Source organism: Pleurodeles waltl, chromosome 3_1 (assembly GCF_031143425.1).
Source record: "Pleurodeles waltl isolate 20211129_DDA chromosome 3_1, aPleWal1.hap1.20221129, whole genome shotgun sequence".
In the NCBI taxonomy this organism is placed as follows: Eukaryota; Metazoa; Chordata; class Amphibia; order Caudata; family Salamandridae; genus Pleurodeles; species Pleurodeles waltl.
Genome location: NC_090440.1, coordinates 20,871,450 through 20,893,452, shown reverse-complemented (window position 1 = coordinate 20,893,452; position 22,003 = coordinate 20,871,450). Strand labels below are relative to the sequence as shown.

The 22,003-nt window shown below is 57.3% G+C and overlaps 1 protein-coding gene across 15 annotated transcripts in view; it reads left to right on the top strand.

Annotated features, from left to right (window-relative positions):
- Nucleotides 1-22,003, top strand: part of DGKZ (diacylglycerol kinase zeta) — a 731,702-nt gene that overhangs the window by 526,263 nt on the left and 183,436 nt on the right. For all 15 annotated transcript variants that reach the window (XM_069221731.1, XM_069221725.1, XM_069221730.1 and 12 more), the window contains 3 exons: nt 782-981; nt 12,592-12,692; nt 13,441-13,520. In XM_069221731.1, coding sequence (XP_069077832.1) covers nt 782-981; nt 12,592-12,692; nt 13,441-13,520 — 381 coding nt within the window. The remainder of the gene's footprint in view (nt 1-781; nt 982-12,591; nt 12,693-13,440; nt 13,521-22,003) is intronic.

Below are 22,003 nucleotides of genomic sequence, written 5' to 3'. Positions count from 1 at the left end.
TCCCAGGCGCCGCCCTTGCTGCCTGTCCCAGGCGCGGCCCTTGCTGGCTGTCCCAGGCGCGGCCCTTGCTGGCTGCCCCAGGCGCGGCCCCCTTGCTGGCTGCCCCAGGTGCGGCCCCCTTGCTGGCTGCCCCAGGTGCGGCCCCCTTGCTGGCTGCCCCAGGCGCGGCCCTTGCTGGCTGTCCCAGGCGCAGCCCTTGCTGGCTGTCCCAGGCACCGCCCTTGCTGGCTGCCCCAGGCGCCGCCCTTGCTGGCTGCTCCAGGCGCCCCCCTTGCTGGCTGCCCCAGGCGCAGCCCTTGCTGGCTGCCCCAGGCGCGGCCCTTGCTGGCGGCCCCAGGCGCGGCCCTTGCTGATTGTCCCACACGTGGCCTTTGCTGACTGTCCCACACGTGGCCTTTGCTGACTGTCCCACGCGCGGCCCCTGCTGGCTGGACCGTGCCTGTCCCCTGCTGGCTGGACCGTGCCTGTCCCCTGCTGGCTGGACCGCGCGTAGCCCCTGCTGGTTGGCACGTGAGTGACCCCTGCTGGTTGGCACCTGAGTGACTCCTGCTGGCTGACTAACCCACGAGTGGCCCCTTCTGGCTGGCCCTTGTGCAGCCACTGGTGGTTGTCCCATGCGTGGCCCCTGCTGGCTGGCCTATGCATTCTTCCTGCTGGTGTTACCTGCTGACAAGCCCACAAGTTAGACTACTAGCTGCTTCATCCATGACCCTGTTAACTGATTTCCTATATGTTGCCTTGCACTTTATACAGATGCCTGAGTGTCTCTTTCTGTCCACAGGCGGCTCTGCAGGTGGGAGGCCACGGGGAGCGGTTACACCAGTGCCGGCAGGTGCTCCTGGTCACCAACAAGCCCATACCAGTGCAGGTGGATGGGGAGCCCTGTAAGCTGGCACCGTCCGTGGTGCGAATCAGCCTTCGGAACCAGGCCAATATGGTGCAGAAGGCCAAGCGGCGCACATCGATCCCGCTGCAAAGCGAGTAAGGGGCGGGCAGGGGTAATTTGGCACTAGCCTGCCAAGTCTTATCCATATTGTGTGCCCTTACATCATCCCAGAGCCGGTGCACCTACATGCTTCCCACATCTTCCCCAGGGCCAGGTCTCCAAGGCAAACCCCTGCTCCAGTGCGCCTCCATCCTTCCTGCATCCTCCCCAGGGCCAGGTCCCCTAATCCTTCTACAGTACCAGTGCACCTGCATCCTTCCTGCAGCTGCATCCTCCCCAGGGCCAGGTCTCCTACCCCTTCTACAGCACCAGTGCGCCTACATCCTTCCTGCAACCAGCACCGCTGCATCCTCCCCAGGGCCAGGTCTCCTAGGCAACCACCTGCACCAGTGCAGCTGCATCCTCCCCAGGGCCAGGTTTCCTAACCCTTCTACAGCACCAGTGCCGCTGCATCCTCCCCAGGGCCAGGTCTCCTAGGCAAACCCCTGCACCAGTGCATCTCCATCCTTCCTGCAGCTGCATCCTTCCGAGGGCCAGGTCTCCTAACCCTTCTACAGCACCAGTGCAGCTGCATCCTCCCCAGGGCCAGGTCTCCTAGGCAAACCCCTGCACTAGTGCACCTCCAACCTTCCTGCATCCTCCCCAGGGCCAGGTCTCCTAACCCTTCTACAGCACTAGTGGGCCTCCATCCTTCCTGCAGCTGCATCCTCCCCAGGGCCAGGTCTCCCAGGCAAACCCCTGCACCAGTGCGCCTCCATCGTTCCTGCAGCCAGCACCGCTGCATCCTCCCCACGGCCAGGTCTCCTAGGCAACCCCCTGCACCAGTACAGCTGCATCCTCTCCAGGGCCAGGTCTCCTAACCCTTCTACAGCACCAGTGCGCCTCCATCCTTCCTGCAGCCAGCACCGCAAGTCACCCCTGCACCAGTGCATCTCCATCCTTCCTGCAGCTGCACCCTCCCCAGGGCCAGGTCTCCTAACCCTTCTACAGCACCAGTGCAGCTGCATCCTCCCCAGGGCCAGGTCTCCTACCCCTTCTACAGCACCAGTGCGCCTACATCCTTCCTGCAACCAGCACCGCTGCATCCTCCCCAGGGCCAGGTCTCCTAGGCAACCACCTGCACCAGTGCAGCTGCATCCTCCCCAGGGCCAGGTCTCCTAACCCTTCTACAGCACCAGTGCAGCTGCATCCTCCCCAGGGCCAGGTCTCCTAGGCAAACCCCTGCACCAGTGCATCTCCATCCTTCCTGCAGCTGCATCCTTCCGAGGGCCAGGTCTCCTAACCCTTCTACAGCACCAGTGAAGCTGCATCCTCCCCAGGGCCAGGTCTCCTAGGCAAACCCCTGCACTAGTGCACCTCCAACCTTCCTGCATCCTCCCCAGGGCCAGGTCTCCTAACCCTTCTACAGCACTAGTGCGCCTCCATCCTTCCTGCAGCTGCATCCTCCCCAGGGCCAGGTCTCCCAGGCAAACCCCTGCACCAGTGCGCCTCCATCGTTCCTGCAGCCAGCACCGCTGCATCCTCCCCACGGCCAGGTCTCCTAGGCAACCCCCTGCACCAGTACAGCTGCATCCTCTCCAGGGCCAGGTCTCCTAACCCTTCTACAGCACCAGTGCGCCTCCATCCTTCCTGCAGCCAGCACCGCAAGTCACCCCTGCACCAGTGCATCTCCATCCTTCCTGCAGCTGCACCCTCCCCAGGGCCAGGTCTCCTAACCCTTCTACAGCACCAGTGCAGCTGCATCCTCCCCAGGGCCAGGTCTCCTAACCCTTCTACAGCACCAGTGCAGCTGCATCCTCCCCAGGGCCAGGTCTCCTAGGCAAACCCCTGCACTAGTGCACCTCCAACCTTCCTGCATCCTCCCCAGGGCCAGGTCTCCTAACCCTTCTACAGCACTAGTGGGCCTCCATCCTTCCTGCAGCTGCATCCTCCCCAGGGCCAGGTCTCCTACCCCTTCTACAGCACCAGTGCGCCTACATCCTTCCTGCAACCAGCACCGCTGCATCCTCCCCAGGGCCAGGTCTCCCAGGCAAACCCCTGCACCAGTGCGCCTACATCCTTCCTGCAACCAGCACCGCTGCATCCTCCCCACGGCCAGGTCTCGTAGGCAACCCCCTGCACCAGTACAGCTGCATCCTCTCCAGGGCCAGTTCTCCTAACCCTTCTACAGTACCAGTGCGCCTCCTTCCTTCCTGCAGCCAGCACCGCTGCATCCTCCCCAGGGCCAGTTCTCGCAGGCAAACCCCTGCACCAGTGCACCTCCATCACTCCTGCAGCCAGCACCACAAGTCAAACCCCTGCACCAGTGCATCTCCATCCTTCCTGCAGCTGCATCCTCCCTAGGGCCAGGTCTCCTAACCCTTCTACAGCACCAGTGCAGCTGCATCCTCCCCAGGGCCAGGTCTCCTAACCCTTCTACAGCACCAGTGCAGCTGCATCCTCCCCAGGGCCAGGTCTCCTAAACCTTATACAGCACCAGTGCAGCTGCATCCTCCCTAGGGACAGGTCTCCTACCCCATCCCCAGTACCAGTGCGCCTTCATCCTTCCTGCAGCCAGCCCCGCTGCATCCTCCCCAGGGCCAGGTCTCCTAACCCTTCTACAGCACCAGTGCAGCTGCATCCTCCCCGGGGTCAGGTCTCCTACCCCGTTCTACAGCACCAGTGCGCCTCCATCCTTCCTGCAGCCAGCACCGCTGTATCCTCCCCAGAGCCAGGTCTCCTAGGCAAACCCCTGCACCAGTGCAGCTGCATCCTTCCTGCAACCAGCACCGCTGCATCCTCCCCAGGGCCAGGTCTCCTAACCCTTCTACAGTACCAGTGCACCTCCATCCTTCCTGCAGCCAGCACCCCAAGTAACCCCTGCACCAGTGCATCTCCACCCTTCCTGCAGCTGCATCCTTCCGAGGGCCAGGTCTCCTAACCTTTCTACAGCACCAGTGCAGCTGCATCCTCCCCAGGGCCAGGTCTCCTAGGCAAACCCCTGCACCAGTGCATCTCCATCCTTCCTGCATCCTCTCCAGGGCCAGGTCTCCTAACCCTTCTACAGCACTAGTGCGCCTCCATCCTTCCTGCAGCTGCATCCTCCCCAGGGCCAGGTCTCTTAGGCAAACCCCTGCACCAGTGCAGCTGCATCCTTCCTGCAGCCAGCACCGCTGCATCCTCCCCACGGCCAGGTCTCCTAGGCAACCCCCTGCACCAGCACAGCTGCATCCTCTCCAGGGCCAGTTCTCCTAACCCTTCTACAGTATCAGTGCGCCTACATCCTTCCTGCAGCCAGCACCACTGCATCCTCCCCAGGGCCAGTTCTCCTAACCCTTCTACAGCACCAGTGCAGCTGCATCCTCCCCAGGGCCAGGTCTCCTACCCCTTCTACAGCACCAGTGCGCCTACATCCTTCCTGCAACCAGCACCGCTGCATCCTCCCCAGGGCCAGGTCTCCTAGGCAACCACCTGCACCAGTGCAGCTGCATCCTCCCCAGGGCCAGGTCTCCTAACCCTTCTACAGCACCAGTGCAGCTGCATCCTCCCCAGGGCCAGGTCTCCTAGGCAAACCCCTGCACCAGTGCATCTCCATCCTTCCTGCAGCTGCATCCTTCCGAGGGCCAGGTCTCCTAACCCTTCTACAGCACCAGTGAAGCTGCATCCTCCCCAGGGCCAGGTCTCCTAGGCAAACCCCTGCACTAGTGCACCTCCAACCTTCCTGCATCCTCCCCAGGGCCAGGTCTCCTAACCCTTCTACAGCACTAGTGCGCCTCCATCCTTCCTGCAGCTGCATCCTCCCCAGGGCCAGGTCTCCCAGGCAAACCCCTGCACCAGTGCGCCTCCATCGTTCCTGCAGCCAGCACCGCTGCATCCTCCCCACGGCCAGGTCTCCTAGGCAACCCCCTGCACCAGTACAGCTGCATCCTCTCCAGGGCCAGGTCTCCTAACCCTTCTACAGCACCAGTGCGCCTCCATCCTTCCTGCAGCCAGCACCGCAAGTCACCCCTGCACCAGTGCATCTCCATCCTTCCTGCAGCTGCACCCTCCCCAGGGCCAGGTCTCCTAACCCTTCTACAGCACCAGTGCAGCTGCATCCTCCCCAGGGCCAGGTCTCCTAACCCTTCTACAGCACCAGTGCAGCTGCATCCTCCCCAGGGCCAGGTCTCCTAGGCAAACCCCTGCACTAGTGCACCTCCAACCTTCCTGCATCCTCCCCAGGGCCAGGTCTCCTAACCCTTCTACAGCACTAGTGGGCCTCCATCCTTCCTGCAGCTGCATCCTCCCCAGGGCCAGGTCTCCTACCCCTTCTACAGCACCAGTGCGCCTACATCCTTCCTGCAACCAGCACCGCTGCATCCTCCCCAGGGCCAGGTCTCCCAGGCAAACCCCTGCACCAGTGCGCCTACATCCTTCCTGCAACCAGCACCGCTGCATCCTCCCCACGGCCAGGTCTCGTAGGCAACCCCCTGCACCAGTACAGCTGCATCCTCTCCAGGGCCAGTTCTCCTAACCCTTCTACAGTACCAGTGCGCCTCCTTCCTTCCTGCAGCCAGCACCGCTGCATCCTCCCCAGGGCCAGTTCTCGCAGGCAAACCCCTGCACCAGTGCACCTCCATCCCTCCTGCAGCCAGCACCACAAGTCAAACCCCTGCACCAGTGCATCTCCATCCTTCCTGCAGCTGCATCCTCCCTAGGGCCAGGTCTCCTAACCCTTCTACAGCACCAGTGCAGCTGCATCCTCCCCAGGGCCAGGTCTCCTAACCCTTCTACAGCACCAGTGCAGCTGCATCCTCCCCAGGGCCAGGTCTCCTAAACCTTATACAGCACCAGTGCAGCTGCATCCTCCCTAGGGACAGGTCTCCTACCCCATCCCCAGTACCAGTGCGCCTTCATCCTTCCTGCAGCCAGCCCCGCTGCATCCTCCCCAGGGCCAGGTCTCCTAACCCTTCTACAGCACCAGTGCAGCTGCATCCTCCCCGGGGTCAGGTCTCCTACCCCGTTCTACAGCACCAGTGCGCCTCCATCCTTCCTGCAGCCAGCACCGCTGTATCCTCCCCAGAGCCAGGTCTCCTAGGCAAACCCCTGCACCAGTGCAGCTGCATCCTTCCTGCAACCAGCACCGCTGCATCCTCCCCAGGGCCAGGTCTCCTAACCCTTCTACAGTACCAGTGCACCTCCATCCTTCCTGCAGCCAGCACCCCAAGTAACCCCTGCACCAGTGCATCTCCACCCTTCCTGCAGCTGCATCCTTCCGAGGGCCAGGTCTCCTAACCTTTCTACAGCACCAGTGCAGCTGCATCCTCCCCAGGGCCAGGTCTCCTAGGCAAACCCCTGCACCAGTGCATCTCCATCCTTCCTGCATCCTCTCCAGGGCCAGGTCTCCTAACCCTTCTACAGCACTAGTGCGCCTCCATCCTTCCTGCAGCTGCATCCTCCCCAGGGCCAGGTCTCTTAGGCAAACCCCTGCACCAGTGCAGCTGCATCCTTCCTGCAGCCAGCACCGCTGCATCCTCCCCACGGCCAGGTCTCCTAGGCAACCCCCTGCACCAGCACAGCTGCATCCTCTCCAGGGCCAGTTCTCCTAACCCTTCTACAGTATCAGTGCGCCTACATCCTTCCTGCAGCCAGCACCTCTGCATCCTCCCCAGGGCCAGTTCTCCTAACCCTTCTACAGTATCAGTGCGCCTCCTTCCTTCCTGCAGCCAGCACCGCTGCATCCTCCCCAGGGCCAGTTCTCGCAGGTAAACCCCTGCACCAGTGCACCTCCATCCTTCTTGCAGCCAGCACCACAAGTCAAACCCCTGCACCAGTGCATCTCCATCCTTCCTGCGGCTGCATCCTTCCTAGGGCCAGGTCCCCTAGGCAAACCCCTGCACCAGTGCATCTCCATCCTTCCTGCATCTGCATCCTCCCTAGGGCCAGGTCTCCTAACCCTTCTACAGCACCAGTGCAGCTGCATCCTCCCCAGGGCCAGGTCTCCTAACCCTTCTACAGCACCAGTGCAGCTGCATCCTCCCCAGGGCCAGGTCTCCTAACCCTTCTACAGCACCAGTGCAGCTGCATCCTTCCTGCAGCTGCATCCTTCCCAGGGCCAGGTTTCCTACCCCTTCCCCAGTACCAGTGCGCCTGCATCCTCCCCAGGGCCAGGTCTCTTAGGCAAACCACTGCACTAGTGGGCCTCCAACCTTCCTGCAGCCAGCACCACAAGTCAAACCCCTGCACCAGTGCATCTCCATCCTTCCTGCAGCTGCATCCTCCCTAGGGCTAGGTCTCCTACCCCTTCCCCAGTACCAGTGCGCCTGCATCCTTCCTGCAGCCAGCCCCGCTGCATCCTCCCCAGGGCGAGGTCTCCTAACCCTTCTACAGCACCAGTGCAGCTGCATCCTCCCCGGGGTCAGGTCTCCTACCCCATTCTACAGCACCAGTGCGCCTCCATCCTTCCTGCAGCCAGCACCGCTGTATCCTCCCCAGAGCCAGGTCTCCTAGGCAACCACCTGCACCAGTACAGCTGCATCCTCCCCAAGGCCAGTTCTCCTAACCCTTCTACAGAATCAGTGCGCCTCCATCCTTCCTGCAGCCAGCACCGCTGCATCCTCCCCAGGGCCAGTTCTTGCAGGCAAACCCCTGCACCAGTGCACCTCCATCCTTCCTGCAGCCAGCACCGCAAGTCACCCCTTCACCAGTGCATCTCCATCCTTCCTGCAGCTGCATCCTTCCGAGGGCCAGGTCTCCTAACCCTTCTACAGCACCAGTGCAGCTGCATCCTCCCCAGGGCCAGGTCTCCTAGGCAAACCCCTGCACTAGTGCACCTCCAACCTTCCTGCATCCTCCCCAGGGCCAGGTCTCCTAACCCTTCTACAGCACTAGTGCGCCTCCATCCTTCCTGCAGCTGCATCCTCCCCAGGGCCAGGTCTCTTAGGCAAACCCCTTCACCAGTGTGCCTCCATCGTTCCTGCAGCCAGCACCGCTGCATCCTCCCCACGGCCAGGTCTCCTAGGCAACCCCCTGCACCAGTGCGCCTCCATCGTTCCTGCAGCCTGCACTGCTGCATCCTCCCCAGGGCCAGGTCTCCTAGGCAACCCCCTGCACCAGTACAGCTGCATCCTCTCCAGGGCCAGTTCTCCTAACCCTTCTACAGTATCAGTGCGCCTCCTTCCTTCCTGCAGCCAGCACCGCTGCATCCTCCCCAGGGCCAGTTCTCGCAGGCAAACCCCTGCACCAGTGCACCTCCATCCTTCCTGCAGCCAGCACCACAAGTCAAACCCCTGCACCAGTGCATCTCCATCCTTCCTGCAGCTGCATCCTCCCTAGGGCCAGGTCTCCTAACCCTTCTACAGCACCAGTGCAGCTGCATCCTCCCCAGGGCCAGGTCTCCTACCCCTTCCCCAGTACCAGTGCGCCTGCATCCTTCCTGCAGCCAGCCCCGCTGCATCCTCCCGAGGACCAGGTCTCCTAACCCTTCTACAGTACCAGTGCAGCTGCATCCTCCCCAGGGCCAGGTCTCCTAAACCTTATACAGCACCAGTGCAGCTGCATCCTCCCTAGGGACAGGTCTCCTACCCCATCCCCAGTACCAGTGCGCCTTCATCCTTCCTGCAGCCAGCCCCGCTGCATCCTCCCCAGGGCCAGGTCTCCTAACCCTTCTACAGCACCAGTGCAGCTGCATCCTCCCCGGGGTCAGGTCTCCTACCCCGTTCTACAGCACCAGTGCGCCTCCATCCTTCCTGCAGCCAGCACCGCTGTATCCTCCCCAGAGCCAGGTCTCCTAGGCAAACCCCTGCACCAGTGCAGCTGCATCCTTCCTGCATCCAGCACCACTGCATCCTCCCCAGGGCAAGGTCTTCTAGGCAAACCCCTGCACCAGTGCAGCTGCATCCTTCCTGCATCCAGCACCACTGCATCCTCCCCAGGGCCATGTCTCCTAGGCAAATCCCTGCACCAATGCAGGTGCATCCTTCCTGCATCCAGCACCGCTGCATCCTCCTCAGGGCCAGGTCTCCTAGGCAAACCCCTGCACCAGTGCACCTCCATCCTTCCTGCAGCCAGCACCGCAAGTCAAACCCCTGCACTAGTGCATCACCATCCTTCCTGCAGCTGCATCCTCCCCAGGGCCAGGTCTCCTAGGCAAACCCCTGCACCAGTGCAGCTGCATCCTTCCTGCATCCAGCACCGCTGCATCCTCCTCAGGGCCAGGTTTCCTAGGCAAACCCCTGCACCAGTGCGCCTCCATCCTTCCTGCAGCCAGCACCGCAAGTCAAACTCCTGCACTAGTGCATCACCATCCTTCCTGCAGCTGCATCCTCCCCAGGGCCAGGTCTCCTAGGCAAACCCCTGCACCAGTGCAACTGTATCCTTCCTGCATCCAGCACCACTGCATCCTCCCCAGGGCAAGGTCTTCTAGGCAAACCCCTGCACCAGTGCAACTGCATCCTTCCTGCATCCAGCATCACTGCATCCTCCCCAGGCCAGGTCTCCTAGGCAAATCCCTGCACCAATGCAGCTGCATCATTCCTGCATCCAGCACCACTGCATCCTCCCCAGGGCCAGGTCTCCTAGCCAAACCACTGCACCAGTGCACCTACATCCTTCCTGCAGCCAGCACCAGTGCATCCTCCCCAGGGCCAGGTCTCCTAGGCAACCACCTGCACCAGTACAGCTGCATCCTCCCCAAGGCCAGTTCTCCTAACCCTTCTACAGTACCAGTGCGCCTCCATCCTTCCTACAGCCAGCACTGCTGCATCCTCCCCAGGGCCAGTTCTCGCAGGCAAACCCCTGCACCAGTGCACCTCCATCCTTCCTGCAGCCAGCACCGCAAGTCAACCCCCTGCATCAGTGCATCTCCATCCTTCCTGCAGCTGCATCCTTCCCAGGGCCAGGTCTCCTAACCCTTCTACAGCACCAGTGCAGCTGCATCCTCCCCAGGGCCAGGTCTCCTAGGCAAACCCCTGCACTAGTGCACCTCCAACCTTCCTGCATCCTCCCCAGGGCCAGGTCTCCTAACCCTTCTACAGCACTAGTGCGCCTCCATCCTTCCTGCAGCTGCATCCTCCCTAGGGCCAGGTCTCTTAGGCAAACCCCTGCACCAGTGCGCCTCCATCGTTCCTGCAGCCAGCACCGCTGCATCCTCCCCACGGCCAGGTCTCCTAGGCAACCCCCTGCACCAGTGCACCTCCATCGTTCCTGCAGCCTGCACCGCTGCATCCTCCCCACGGCCAGGTCTCCTAGGCAACCCCCTGCACCAGTACAGCTGCATCCTCTCCAGGGCCAGTTCTCCTAACCCTTCTACAGCACTAGTGCGCCTCCAACCTTCCTACATCCTCCCCAGGGCCAGGTCTCCTAACCCTTCTACAGCACTAGTGCGCCTCCATCCTTCCTGCAGCTGCATCCTCCCCAGGGCCAGGTCTCCCAGGCAAACCCCTGCACCAGTGCAGCTGCATCCTTCCTACATCCTCCTCAGGGCCAGGTCTCCTAACCCTTCTACAGCATCAGTGCAGTTGCATCCTCCCCAGGGTCGGGTCTCCTACTCCTTCCCCAGTACCAGTGTCCCCGCATCCTTCCTGCAGCCAGCCCCGCTGCATCCTCCCGAGGGCCAGGTCTCCGAGGCAAACCCTGCACCAGTGCAGCTATATCCTCCCCAGGGCATGCCCCACTCTCCCTCCCACCCACACACTCACGCATACAGAGTGCCACACAGCTAGCCATCTCCACAACCTGCACAGTGGCAGTGTACCACAGCCTCCACTCCTAATAAGTGTCTGAGTGACATCAGTCCTGCACCCTCCCTGATACACAGGAAGGCACCCATACACCACCCTCCACTGCCAGCCTCCATACACCATCCTCCACTGCCAGTGCTTCATACACCATCCTCCACTGCCAGCCTCCATACACCATCCTCCACTGCCAGCCTCCATACACCAACCTCCACTGCAAGCCTCCATTCTCCTTCCTCCACTGCCAGCCTCCATACACCATCCACCACTGCCAGCCTTCATACACCATCCACCACTGCCAGCCTTCATACACCATCCACCACTACCAGCCTCCATACACCATCCTCCACTGCAAGCCTCCATTCTCCTTCCTCCACTGCCAGCCTCCATACACCATCCACCACTGCCAGCCTTCATACACCATCCACCACTGCCAGCCTCCATACACTGTCCTCCACTGCCAGCCTCCATACACCATCCTTCACTGCCAGCCTCCATACACCATCCTTCACTGCCAGCCTCCATTCTCCATCCTCCACTGCCAGCCTCCATACGCCATCCTCCACTGCACCCTTCATACACCATCCACCACTGCCAGCCTCCATACACCATCCTCCACTGCCAGCCTTCATACACCATCCACCACTGCCAGCCTCCATACACCATCCTCCACTGCAAGCCTCCATTCTCCTTCCTCCACTGCCGGCCTCCATACACCATCCACCACTGCCAGCCTTCATACACCATCCACCACTGCCAGCCTCCATACACCGTCCTCCACTGCCAGCCTCCATACACCATCCTTCACTGCCAGCCTCCATACACCATCCTTCACTGCCAGCCTCCATTCTCCATCCTCCACTGCCAGCCTCCATACACCATCCTCCACTGCACCCTTCATACACCATCCACCACTGCCAGCCTCCATACACCATCCTCCACTGCCAGCCTCCATACACCATCCTCAACTGCCAGCCTTCATACACCATCCACCACTGCCAGCCTCCATACAACATCCTCCACTGCCAGCCTCCATACACCATGCTCCACTGCCAGCCTTCATACACCATCCACCACTGCCAGCCTCCATCCACCATGCTCCACTGCCAGCCTTCATACACCATCCACCACTGCCAGCCTCCATACAACATCCTCCACTGCCAGCCTTCATACACCATGCTCCACTGCCAGCCTTCATACACCATCCACCACTGCCAGCCTCCATACACCATCCTCCACTGCCAGCCTCCATACACCATGCTCCACTGCCAGACTTCATACACCATCCACCACTGCCAGCCTCCATTCTCCCTCCTCTACTGCCAGCCTCCATTCTCCATCCTCCACTGCCAGCCTCCATAAACCATCCTCCACTGCCAGCCTCTATACACCATCCTCCGCTGCCAGCCGCTATACACCATCCTCCACTGCTAGCCTCCATTCTTCATCCTCCATCCTCCACTGCCAGCCTCCATTCTCCATCCTCCACTGCCAGCCTCCATTCTCCACTGCCAGCCTCCATACACCATCCTCCACTGCCAGCCTCCATGCACCATCCTCCACTACCAGCCTTCATACTCCATCCTCCACTGCACCCTCCATACACCATCCTCCACTGCCAGCCTCTATACACCATCCTCCACTGCCAGCCTCTATACACCATCCTCCACTGCCAGCCTCTATACACCATCCTCCACTGCCAGCCTCTGTACACCATCCTCCACTGCCACCCTTCATACACCGCCCTGGTGCCAGCGTCGTACCACTGTCTCACTGCCTTAACCCTTACACCGTTCACACTTCAGCAGTCCCTTTACTGCCTCATTCATAGTCAATTCCTTCATGGACTCTACCCCAGCAAGCCCTTCCACTGTCCCCAGCGTCGGCGCCTGTGCCCAAGCAGCTAGAAGACACTCTGAGCCTGTTCTCTATCCTTCCACTTTCCTGCAGCCAGCAGCCGGTGCCGGAGAGACTGCGGATCCGGGTGAATCGCATCAGCATGCACGACTACGAGGCCTTGCACTACGACAAGGAGAAGCTGAAAGAGGCCTGTGAGTCTGTAAACTCCATCCGTACCCCAGAGTGTACCCGAAGGAAGCCCACAGGGCGCAATCACCAACTCACTTACCAGCTCTGGGTGCAGTTTTAGGTCTCGCTCACCACACAGCAGAAGTTGTGTGGTTGAAAAAGACCAAGTGTGAACTTACAGTGGGCTTACGCCCTCCCATTGCTTACCTTTGATTCTCACTCTTGTTTGCTTGCGTCTCAAAGACTTTCTTTCCTCTCGCTATGTTTATTCCTCCCTTAGAGTGTACCCTCTTTACCGTCCTTTTCATTGACTGACTTGTATCGTTGCGGTGCTCGCTTCTAGGAAACTGTTTTATTTTATTTTTTGTTCAAGCCCTCCACGAGATTGCACGTTTTCCTGCTCTCTCCCTTATGTGCTTCTCCCCAGCCAATTACTCACCCCACAGACCTTGTTGCTCTCTACTTCATGTGCTACTCTGTCTCTCCCCCTAAACTCCCCTGTCCCATGTGCTCTGTGTTGCTCTCACCATTGTGTACTTACCACCCCACATCTTGTTGCTCTGTCCTTTGTGTGCTGCTTCTCCCCTTCTTTCCCCCACCCGCTCCTCCATTGACCCACAGGCCCTCTAGTAGCCCATAGACACCGTAGCCCCCATGATGGAGAAGCGTGGTGAGGTTCCAGAGTTAACATGTCCCAACCCTAACCCCTCGGTTGTGGTTTGATAACTACAGGTCTGTGATTTTATTTAATCTGCTGCTCTCTGATTTCAGCCGTCCCCCTGGGGATCATCGTGGTGCCTGGGGACAGTGACCTGGAGGTGTGCCGGACCCACATCGAGCGGCTGCAAGAGGTGAGTACCTGTGCTGAATTGCATTCTGCTATTCTACAGGAGGGAATTGCAAATTACTCTTCGATCGGTGGTCCCCGCTGACTGTTCTCTAGTAGTTCTAGGCTTCTCCCTGTATTTTCTTCTTTCTCTCTTTGCCTCTCACCTACTGTTTCTCTCACGTACAAATATATTGTACTGCCGGTGGGTGTTGTGCTCAACTGCAGGTGGTACTTACAAACAAATCTCCAAGGGTGTAGCCGTGAGTATAACTATGAATGCTTATCATCTTCTCTGCCTTCTAGATAACTCCGGGCCTGATTCAGATATTGGCGGACAAGTTTCTCTGTTACAATCGTGACAGATGTTCCGTCTGCCGAAATCTAAATGCCATTATATCCTATGCATCTGCCATTATCTAAATCAGACCCTCAGTCACTGATTACTCTTCCATGAATACTCACCCATAATTGTATTATTCTGGGGCTGGCTGCTCATGGAACATTTTATAAAATACTTTGTGTGTGAAAACTATTACCAAATGCTCACTCTGTGTCTACACAGCGTTTAGTTCCACAGTTTGCTGATTGAAAACTATTCTACCCTTCTCGATACATAACCATACATGACTCACCAAGTAGCTTTCTTTCCACATAATGCCTGGCTCATTAAAGTAATGTTTAGGGCATTCATTGACTAAGTGACATGAAATAAAAAAAAAAAAATGTTGTTTAGATCTGTACGCGACTGATCTCCAGTTCCAATTGAGTGATATTTGTCATTTCCCTCTTCATAGACTTGATTCTAGTCATGAATAGTACACAGAAATGTGCAGTTTACTTAATAGCTGGAATGAAAATGATACATCATTTTAATTGTACTCTGTCAGTTCATTACACATTGTGGACATTATTTCCTGATGAAGGTTCCAACATTCTGAAAAGAGGCTGAAACATGTAGACATCCTTGTTTGATTAAAAGTCTCAGCTCTGTACAGTTCTTTGTCTTTATAGACTGTCTGATTTAAAAATATGATAAAGATCCTGAGATTGCATGCAGCTGTAGATCTCTCATGTTTGCACAAACCTATCATTTGATGAGCAACTTCTGGTTCTACACTGCTTATTTAAGAGTAATTATCGCCTTCATCCCATCAAGTGAGCAAGTTTGCCTTTCAGGAGATTGGACTGTGGTTAAATGCTCTGCCTGCTCCTGACAAAGAGTACAGTTCACATCGGAGTGCCAGGGTGCAAGTAAACTGTCGACAGTGATAATGTGCCTTCTGTTTTATAACTTGAAAGGTACAGACAAGGATGGCAAACACAGTAGTCATACAGACCACCCTGCAAGGCTGAGCAGTGTCCCACACACCTTCCTTCTCAACAACACAGACATGTGACGCATAAATGCATGAATGAATGAATGAACAAGATATAGAGAGCACGCGGCTTATCCGGAGTGTGTCCCAGGGCTAACAGACAGAGCCCAGGTATGCAACCCCACGGGAGAGAATTTACTGCCCCCAGAGAAAAAACAGCTTCTCCCTCTCAAATTCCCTTGCTTTCTTCTCTGCGAAGTCCTTAGCGTCTTGGAGTTTCAGCTGGAGATTCAGGGTCTCAGCTAAGTCAGTCCCTCCTAAGGAGGCAAATCCTGGAGCAGGGAAAAGGTAGCTCTGGAGACAGGGGGAGGGGAAAGCCTACGGGAAGGTGTAGGGGAACCGGGCTTGTGACAACAGTGATCTTCACCTCCCACACTGCAGTGACCTCTTCCTCAAAGCACTTTCTCATGTGGCTAACCACGTGTTCCCTGTCCTTAGACCTTGAGACCTTCCACCCCGTGTCAGCGCACATTTGCTTTAGTTCCTCTATGGTCAAGGTCTGCAGTTAAAATTCCTCTCCAATGTCATCTGCCATTTTATATATAGCTTATGAGTATCTGCTGGACTTATCAACTGGCATCAGTGTCCACTAAGCCTGAAGTCTAGTGATCCAACACCTCTTGCCACCAATGGGCACCACGGCACTCAGGGGCTTCCCCGCTCCAATTGCATCACTGGAGTGTCCCCCACTGGTGTCCTAGGACCCTCAGTACATGTGGGCCCAAAACTGGATAACCAAATACTCCTCTCCAGCACTTGACTCTCTCAGGTTAGCAAGGCAGAGCAGTCCAAGGCTTACTCAAGGAGGTGAGGTGGGGTTAGACATTCGGAATACAGGGTACACTGTACTACCAGCTAATATTATCAATGTCCAGTCAGTGCTTTACTTTTAAAAAAGAAAAGTACTTTAATGCACATAAGAGAAATATACTACACATAAAGCTAGGATAAACAGTGAACACCAAACATCTCTAGGACCCTCTGGGCCAGAGTTCTGAACCCAAACAGTATTATAGCGCCTAGACACTACGCACTATACAAACAAAGTTAGCATGTAGACACACAGTTAGCATTGCATATTGCAGACCATGTTGCACAGGGTTGCTCCCATTTGCTAGAGCCAGGATACCAATCCTTGTAGGGTAATGGTGTAGTTTCAGCATATGATGTGAAGTCAAACGTTCCAGATCAGCCCCAGAACCCACCACCCAAAAAAGAGTAGTGCCCTCCCGTCCTTAGCAAGGACACCGCTCTGGTGACATCAGGGATCTGATCACAGGTGCCTCATGTCTTGGCACAGTTTACTGGACTCCCACTAGACCAGTAGCCACTGGCTAGCTGTAGGAGGGTTTTAGATGGCCAGAGTGTGAGTAAACCCTGGTACCCACATGTATCACGTAGAGAAAGGAACGGGCTTGTACCACAGGACACTCTTCCCCAGCTACAGGTTGTAACTGTAAGTATCCCAGGCTCCAACAGCTCAGGGGAGGGGTCTGGGCAGAAGTGACCTCACCTTCTCCCTTCATTGATGTGCTGTAAGCTTCCTTATCTTGAGCAGCTGATTGCAATTTCCTTGTTTTCCAAGCTGATGCTGCTCCGCTCGACAAGCCCCACAAACAGCTGGTCCTCTGCACCTGCATTCAGGTTGCTGATTGACCTTTTGCCCTTTCACAGGCGCAAATTCCTTCACAACAGAATCCATCCATCACAGAGAAAACTCTCAAGTTCGGACGCGGTGAGCAGGCTTCCTTGCCCTTACACGGCGGTCCCACAGCTGGCTTCTATAGATGCTTGTTAGAACAGAAGACCAGTTTTGAACAACCACTGACAACTCAAGCCAGACTTGTATCACCTCTGATTGATAGGCTGATCGATAGACTGAGCCAATCAGAAGGTCCGCCACTTTTGAATCCTGGGTGCCCCTCCAATCATGAGGCCTCTCTGTGTCATGCTCACTGCGTGTATAAGACATGTATAGGAAGAGTTACTGGGCTTCAGGACAGGCTCTTGGTATAAGCCTGGGATATTCCCCAGAGAGGAATTTTAATTAACTGCAGACCAGGAAGCACTGGCCTTCATCCCTCCTCGCAGAGTTAGGGCAGCTAAACACAGATAAGAGCTAGTGTCTGCCCCAGCCCACCAAGCTTCTCCAAGCAATAGGGAGGGGCAAGGGGGATCTGGATTGTCATGCAGAACAGCTCAGCTCACATCAGACACAATGGCTCACTTCACCATTCTCCCCCAGGGAACCTACTGACTCTCAAACACACATCTCAGGTAGACAGAGGCAAAAAGACTTCACAGACGTGATCAGGAGGGTGGCTAGTACCCCCCACCCCACCAAGGGTACAAGGATACAGGTATCCCTGACTATAGATTTATTGCTACCACCACTGACAGTCAACCACCGCCTTGGTAGAGAGGGCAGTAGTCCCTCTCTGTGAAATAGGGGTGCACTATGAATGCCACCCTCGACCTCAGAGCTAAGCTCTGGGGTCTCAGTCCATGTAAACATGGAGATCCTCAGTGGACATACATGTTTCTCATGTTCACTGAGATAGGAATCCAGAAACCATACAGTAAGTTTAAATGACTTGGCTGTAGATCACCTTAAGGCAGGGGAAGCGCGGTCTCCAGAGACATGCAGCAGACTTACCGTCCCAACAGCTGCACGTACAGTGTCTGAGTACAGGAAAACACTGCACGTACAATGTCTGAGTATAGGAAAGCACCACACGTACAGCGTCTGAGTACTGGAATTTACTGCACGTACAGTGTCTGAGTATAGGAAAGCACCACACGTACAGCGTCTGAGTACTGGAAAGCACTGCACGTACAGTGTCTGAGTATAGGAAAGCACTCCACGTACAGTGTCTGAGAACTGGAATTCACTGCACGTACAGTGTCTGACTATAGGAAAGCACTGCACGTACAGTGTCTGAGTATAGGAAAGCACTGCACGTACAGTGTCTGAGTACTGGAAAGCACTGCACATACAGTGTCTGAGTACTGGAAAGCACTGCACGTACAGTGTCTGAGTATAGGAAAGCACTGCACGTACAGTGTCTGAGAACTGGAATTCACTGCACGTTCAGTGTCTGACTATAGGAAAGCACTGCACGTACAGTGTCTGAGTATAGGAAAGCACTGCACGTACAGTGTCTGAGTACTGGAAAGCACTGTACATACAGTGTCTGAGTACTGGAAAGCACTGCACGTACAGTGTCTGAGTATAGGAAAGCACTGCACGTACAGTGTCTGAGAACTGGAATTCACTGCACGTACAGTGTCTGACTATAGGAAAGCACTCCACGTACAGTGTCTGAGTATAGGAAAGCACTGCACGTACAGTGTCTGAGTACTGGAAGGCACTGCACGTACAGTGTCTGAGTACTGGAAAGCACTGCAGGTACAGTGTCTGAGTATAGGAAAGCACTGCACGTACAGTGTCTGAGTACTGGAAAGCACTGCACGTTCAGTGTCTGAGTATAGGAAAGCACTGCACATACATTGTCTGAGTACTGGAAAGCACTGCACGTACAGTGTCTGAGTACTGGAAAGCACAGCAGAGCTTTGCATTTTAGAAAGCTCATCCCTAACATTAATTATTCAACACAAAAGCAGTGCTGGGACAGGTGCATCTCAGGAAAGTGATGTGAAGGCTGGGGAGACAGTTCCAATGCCTCACGTCCAGGCTACATGTCTGTTCCAGAGGGCTCATGACAGTGCCCTGCCTGAGCTGAAGTTCCATCAGAGGCTGGCAAAGCCCACCGCTAGCCATGTCAGGCCCTCCCGCCCACCGTCCCCTTGCAGTGCAGGACAAAGCAGGTCCCTGGTTGTTTCTTTAGCCTGGACTTGCTGGTGCATTTAGAAATCACTAACCTCTTTCTCGGTGCATGTGTTTCCTGTGACAGATCAAGGGAAATGGCAGTACTACTTATGTGAGTGCTGCAGATTGCATGTGAGTGCACTGTATTTAATTTTCCAACTGCACGCGCTCAGCCTGCCTGTTCTTTGCATGAAGGAGTTGGGTCTTGGACCAGATTACTTTTGAGGGAACCCCCAGGAGCTGCAGGCTAAAGCTGCAGGAGAGGATGATGGCGCATAGAGATCAGAGAGGAATGCGTAAGGCGGAGGCTAGGTCTAGTGCTACAGTGAGGCTTCAAAGCACAACAGCTGGAGGGCAGAATTAGAAAGGGGATTGTGAAGACCTAGGACCAGAGGCAGTCAACCAGTGTGGGTGAGGCCAGCCTTGGTATTCCATGTGAGGAGTGCATGTAAGTGACCTACGTGAGGGGTAGGCCATCATTACTATTGTGATCATTTGAAAGTTTCCGCCTGACCTCTTGCTTTATAGACCTGAGAGTGCCTGGTGGTGAAAGGATAGGGTGGAGACATCTCCCCCACTTCCGCGAGGTGATATACATCTGTGGGTGCTCCAGACGGCACCATTGGATGTTTCATGGGTGTAGTTTGCACGGTGAGGTCTGCTGCCTGTCACATGGACACAGTCACTCCATCAGACGCGGCAGGTGTAGGTTGTACTTGTGACCCATTGTCCACCGGATCCCGGACTGGGCGCTCCAAGAGATAGAACGCAGCTGAAAGTCTGAACATATGGAAGAGAGAGCAAACTCACGGACGTATGTAGTGGAGGAACTTGGTAGCAGACGAGTGCTGACCTGTGGATGGGAGCGTGACCACCCCAACCAAGAGTTGTGGGTTTTGTCTGAAAAAGGATGAGGGTGGACTGATCTCCCAGTAGCCCCCGGGACACCAACAGATTCAACTTATGAAGCAGACCATTTGTAACTGGCTCAGCATTTGAGTCGGTGGAGCTGCTTTGCTGAAACTGGGAAGTGAGTAATAGAGCCAACTTGCACTGACTGTGAGCTGGTATCGGAACAAGGCTGAGTATGTCAGCACCAAGGAGTGAACTCCAAACTGGAAAGAAGGGGGAGACCTGCTGTGGGGACCTAAGCCACAGATTCCCCCCTGCCCCAGTGCAGCGTCACCCATCCAAATTCCCTCTCCAGTGTGGTTCACCAACCCACTACCTCTATCCAGTGTGGGCTGATCCATTTACTAACCCTTCTTGGCGTGGGCTGACCCTACCACTAACCCTCTTGGCGTGGGCTGACTCTACCACTAACCCTTCTTGGCGTGGGCTGACCCTACCACTAACCCTCTTGGCGTGGGCTGAACCTACCACTAACCCTCTTGGCGTGGGCTGAACCTACCACTAACCCTCTTGGCGTGGGCTAACCCTACCACTAACCCTTTTGGCGTGGGCTGACCCTACCACTAACCCTCTTGGCTTGGGCTGACTCTACCACTAACCCTCTTGGCGTGGGCTGAACCTACCACTAACCCTTCTTGGCGTGGGCTGAACCTACCACTAACCCTCTTGGCGTGGGCTGACCCTACCACTAACCCTCTTGGCGTGGGCTAACCCTACCACTAACCCTTTTGGCGTGGGCTGACCCTTCCACTAACCCTCTTGGCGTGGGCTGACTCTACCACTAACCCTTCTTGGCTTGGGCGGACCCTACCACTAACCCTCTTGGCGTGGGCTGACTCTACCACTAACCCTCTTGGCGTGGGCTGACCCTACCACTAACCCTCTTGGCGTGGGCTGACCCTACCATTAACCCTCTTGGCGTGGGCTAACCCTACCACTAACCCTCTTGGCGTGGGCTGAACCTACCACTAACCCTCTTCGCGTGGGCTGAACCTACCACTAACCCTCTTGGTGTGGGCTGAACCTACCACTAACCCTCTTCGCGTGGGCTGACCCGCCTGCTCAGGCCCTCTGGACACAGGCTGACCCTGCCGCTCACCCCTTCTTGGCACAGGCTGACCCTGCCGCTCACCCCCTCTTGGCAGAGGCTGACCCTGCTGGTTCACCCCCTCTTGGCAGAGACTGACCCTGCCGCTCACCCCTCCTTGGCACTGGCTGACCCTGCCGCTCACCCCCTCTTGGCACAGGCTGACCCTGCCGCTCACCCCTTCTTGGCACAGGCTGACCCTGCCGCTCCCCCCCTCTTGGAACAAGCTGACCCTGCCGTTCACCCCCTCTTGGCACAGACTGACCCTGCCGCTCACCCCTTCTTGGCACTGGCTGACCCTGCCGCTCACCCCCTCTTGGCACAGGCTGACCCTGCAGCTCACCCCCTCTTGGCAAAGGCTGACCCTGCCGCTCACCCCCTCTTGGCACAGGCTGACCCTGCCACTCACCCCCTCTTGGCACAGGCTGACCCTGCAGCTCACCCCCTCTTGGCAAAGGCTGACCCTGCCGCTCACCCCCTCTTGGCACAGGCTGACCCTGCCACTCACCCCCTTTTGGCACAGGCTGACCCTGCCGATCACCCCCTCTTGGCACAGGCTGACCCTGCCGCTCACCCCCTCTTGGCACAGGCTGACCCTGCAGCTCACCCCCTCTTGGCACAGGCTGACCATGCAGCTCACCCCTTCTTGGCACAGGCTGACCCTTCCACTCACCCCCTCTTGGCACAAGCTGACCCTGCCGCTCACCCCCTCTTGGCACAGGCTGACCCTGCCGCTCACCCCCTCTTGGCACAGGCTGACCCGGCCACTCACCCCCTCTTGGCACAGGCTGACCCTGCCGCTCACCCCTTCTTGGCACAGGCTGACCCTGCCGCTCACCCCTTCTTGGCACAGGCTGACCCTGCCGCTCACCCCTTCTTGGCAGAGGCTGACCCTGCCGCTCACCCCCTCTTGGCACAGGCTGACCCTGCCGATCACCCCGTCTTGGCACAGGCTGACCCTGCTGGCTCACCCCCTCTTGGCACAGGCTGACCCTGCCGCTCGCCCCCTCTTGGCACAGGCTGACCCTGCCACTCACCCCCTCTTGGCACAGGCTGACCCTGCCGATCACCCCCTCTTGGCACAGGCTGACCCTGCCACTCACCCCCTCTTGGCACAGGCTGACCCTGCCGCTCACCCCCTCATGGCAGAGACTGACCCTGCCACTCACCCCTTCTTGGCAGAGGCTGACCCTGCCACTCACCCCCTCTTGGCAGAGGCTGACCCTGCCACTCACCCCCTCTTGGCAGAGGCTGATCCTGCCGCTCACCCCCTCTTGGCACAGGCTGAACCCTGCCACTCA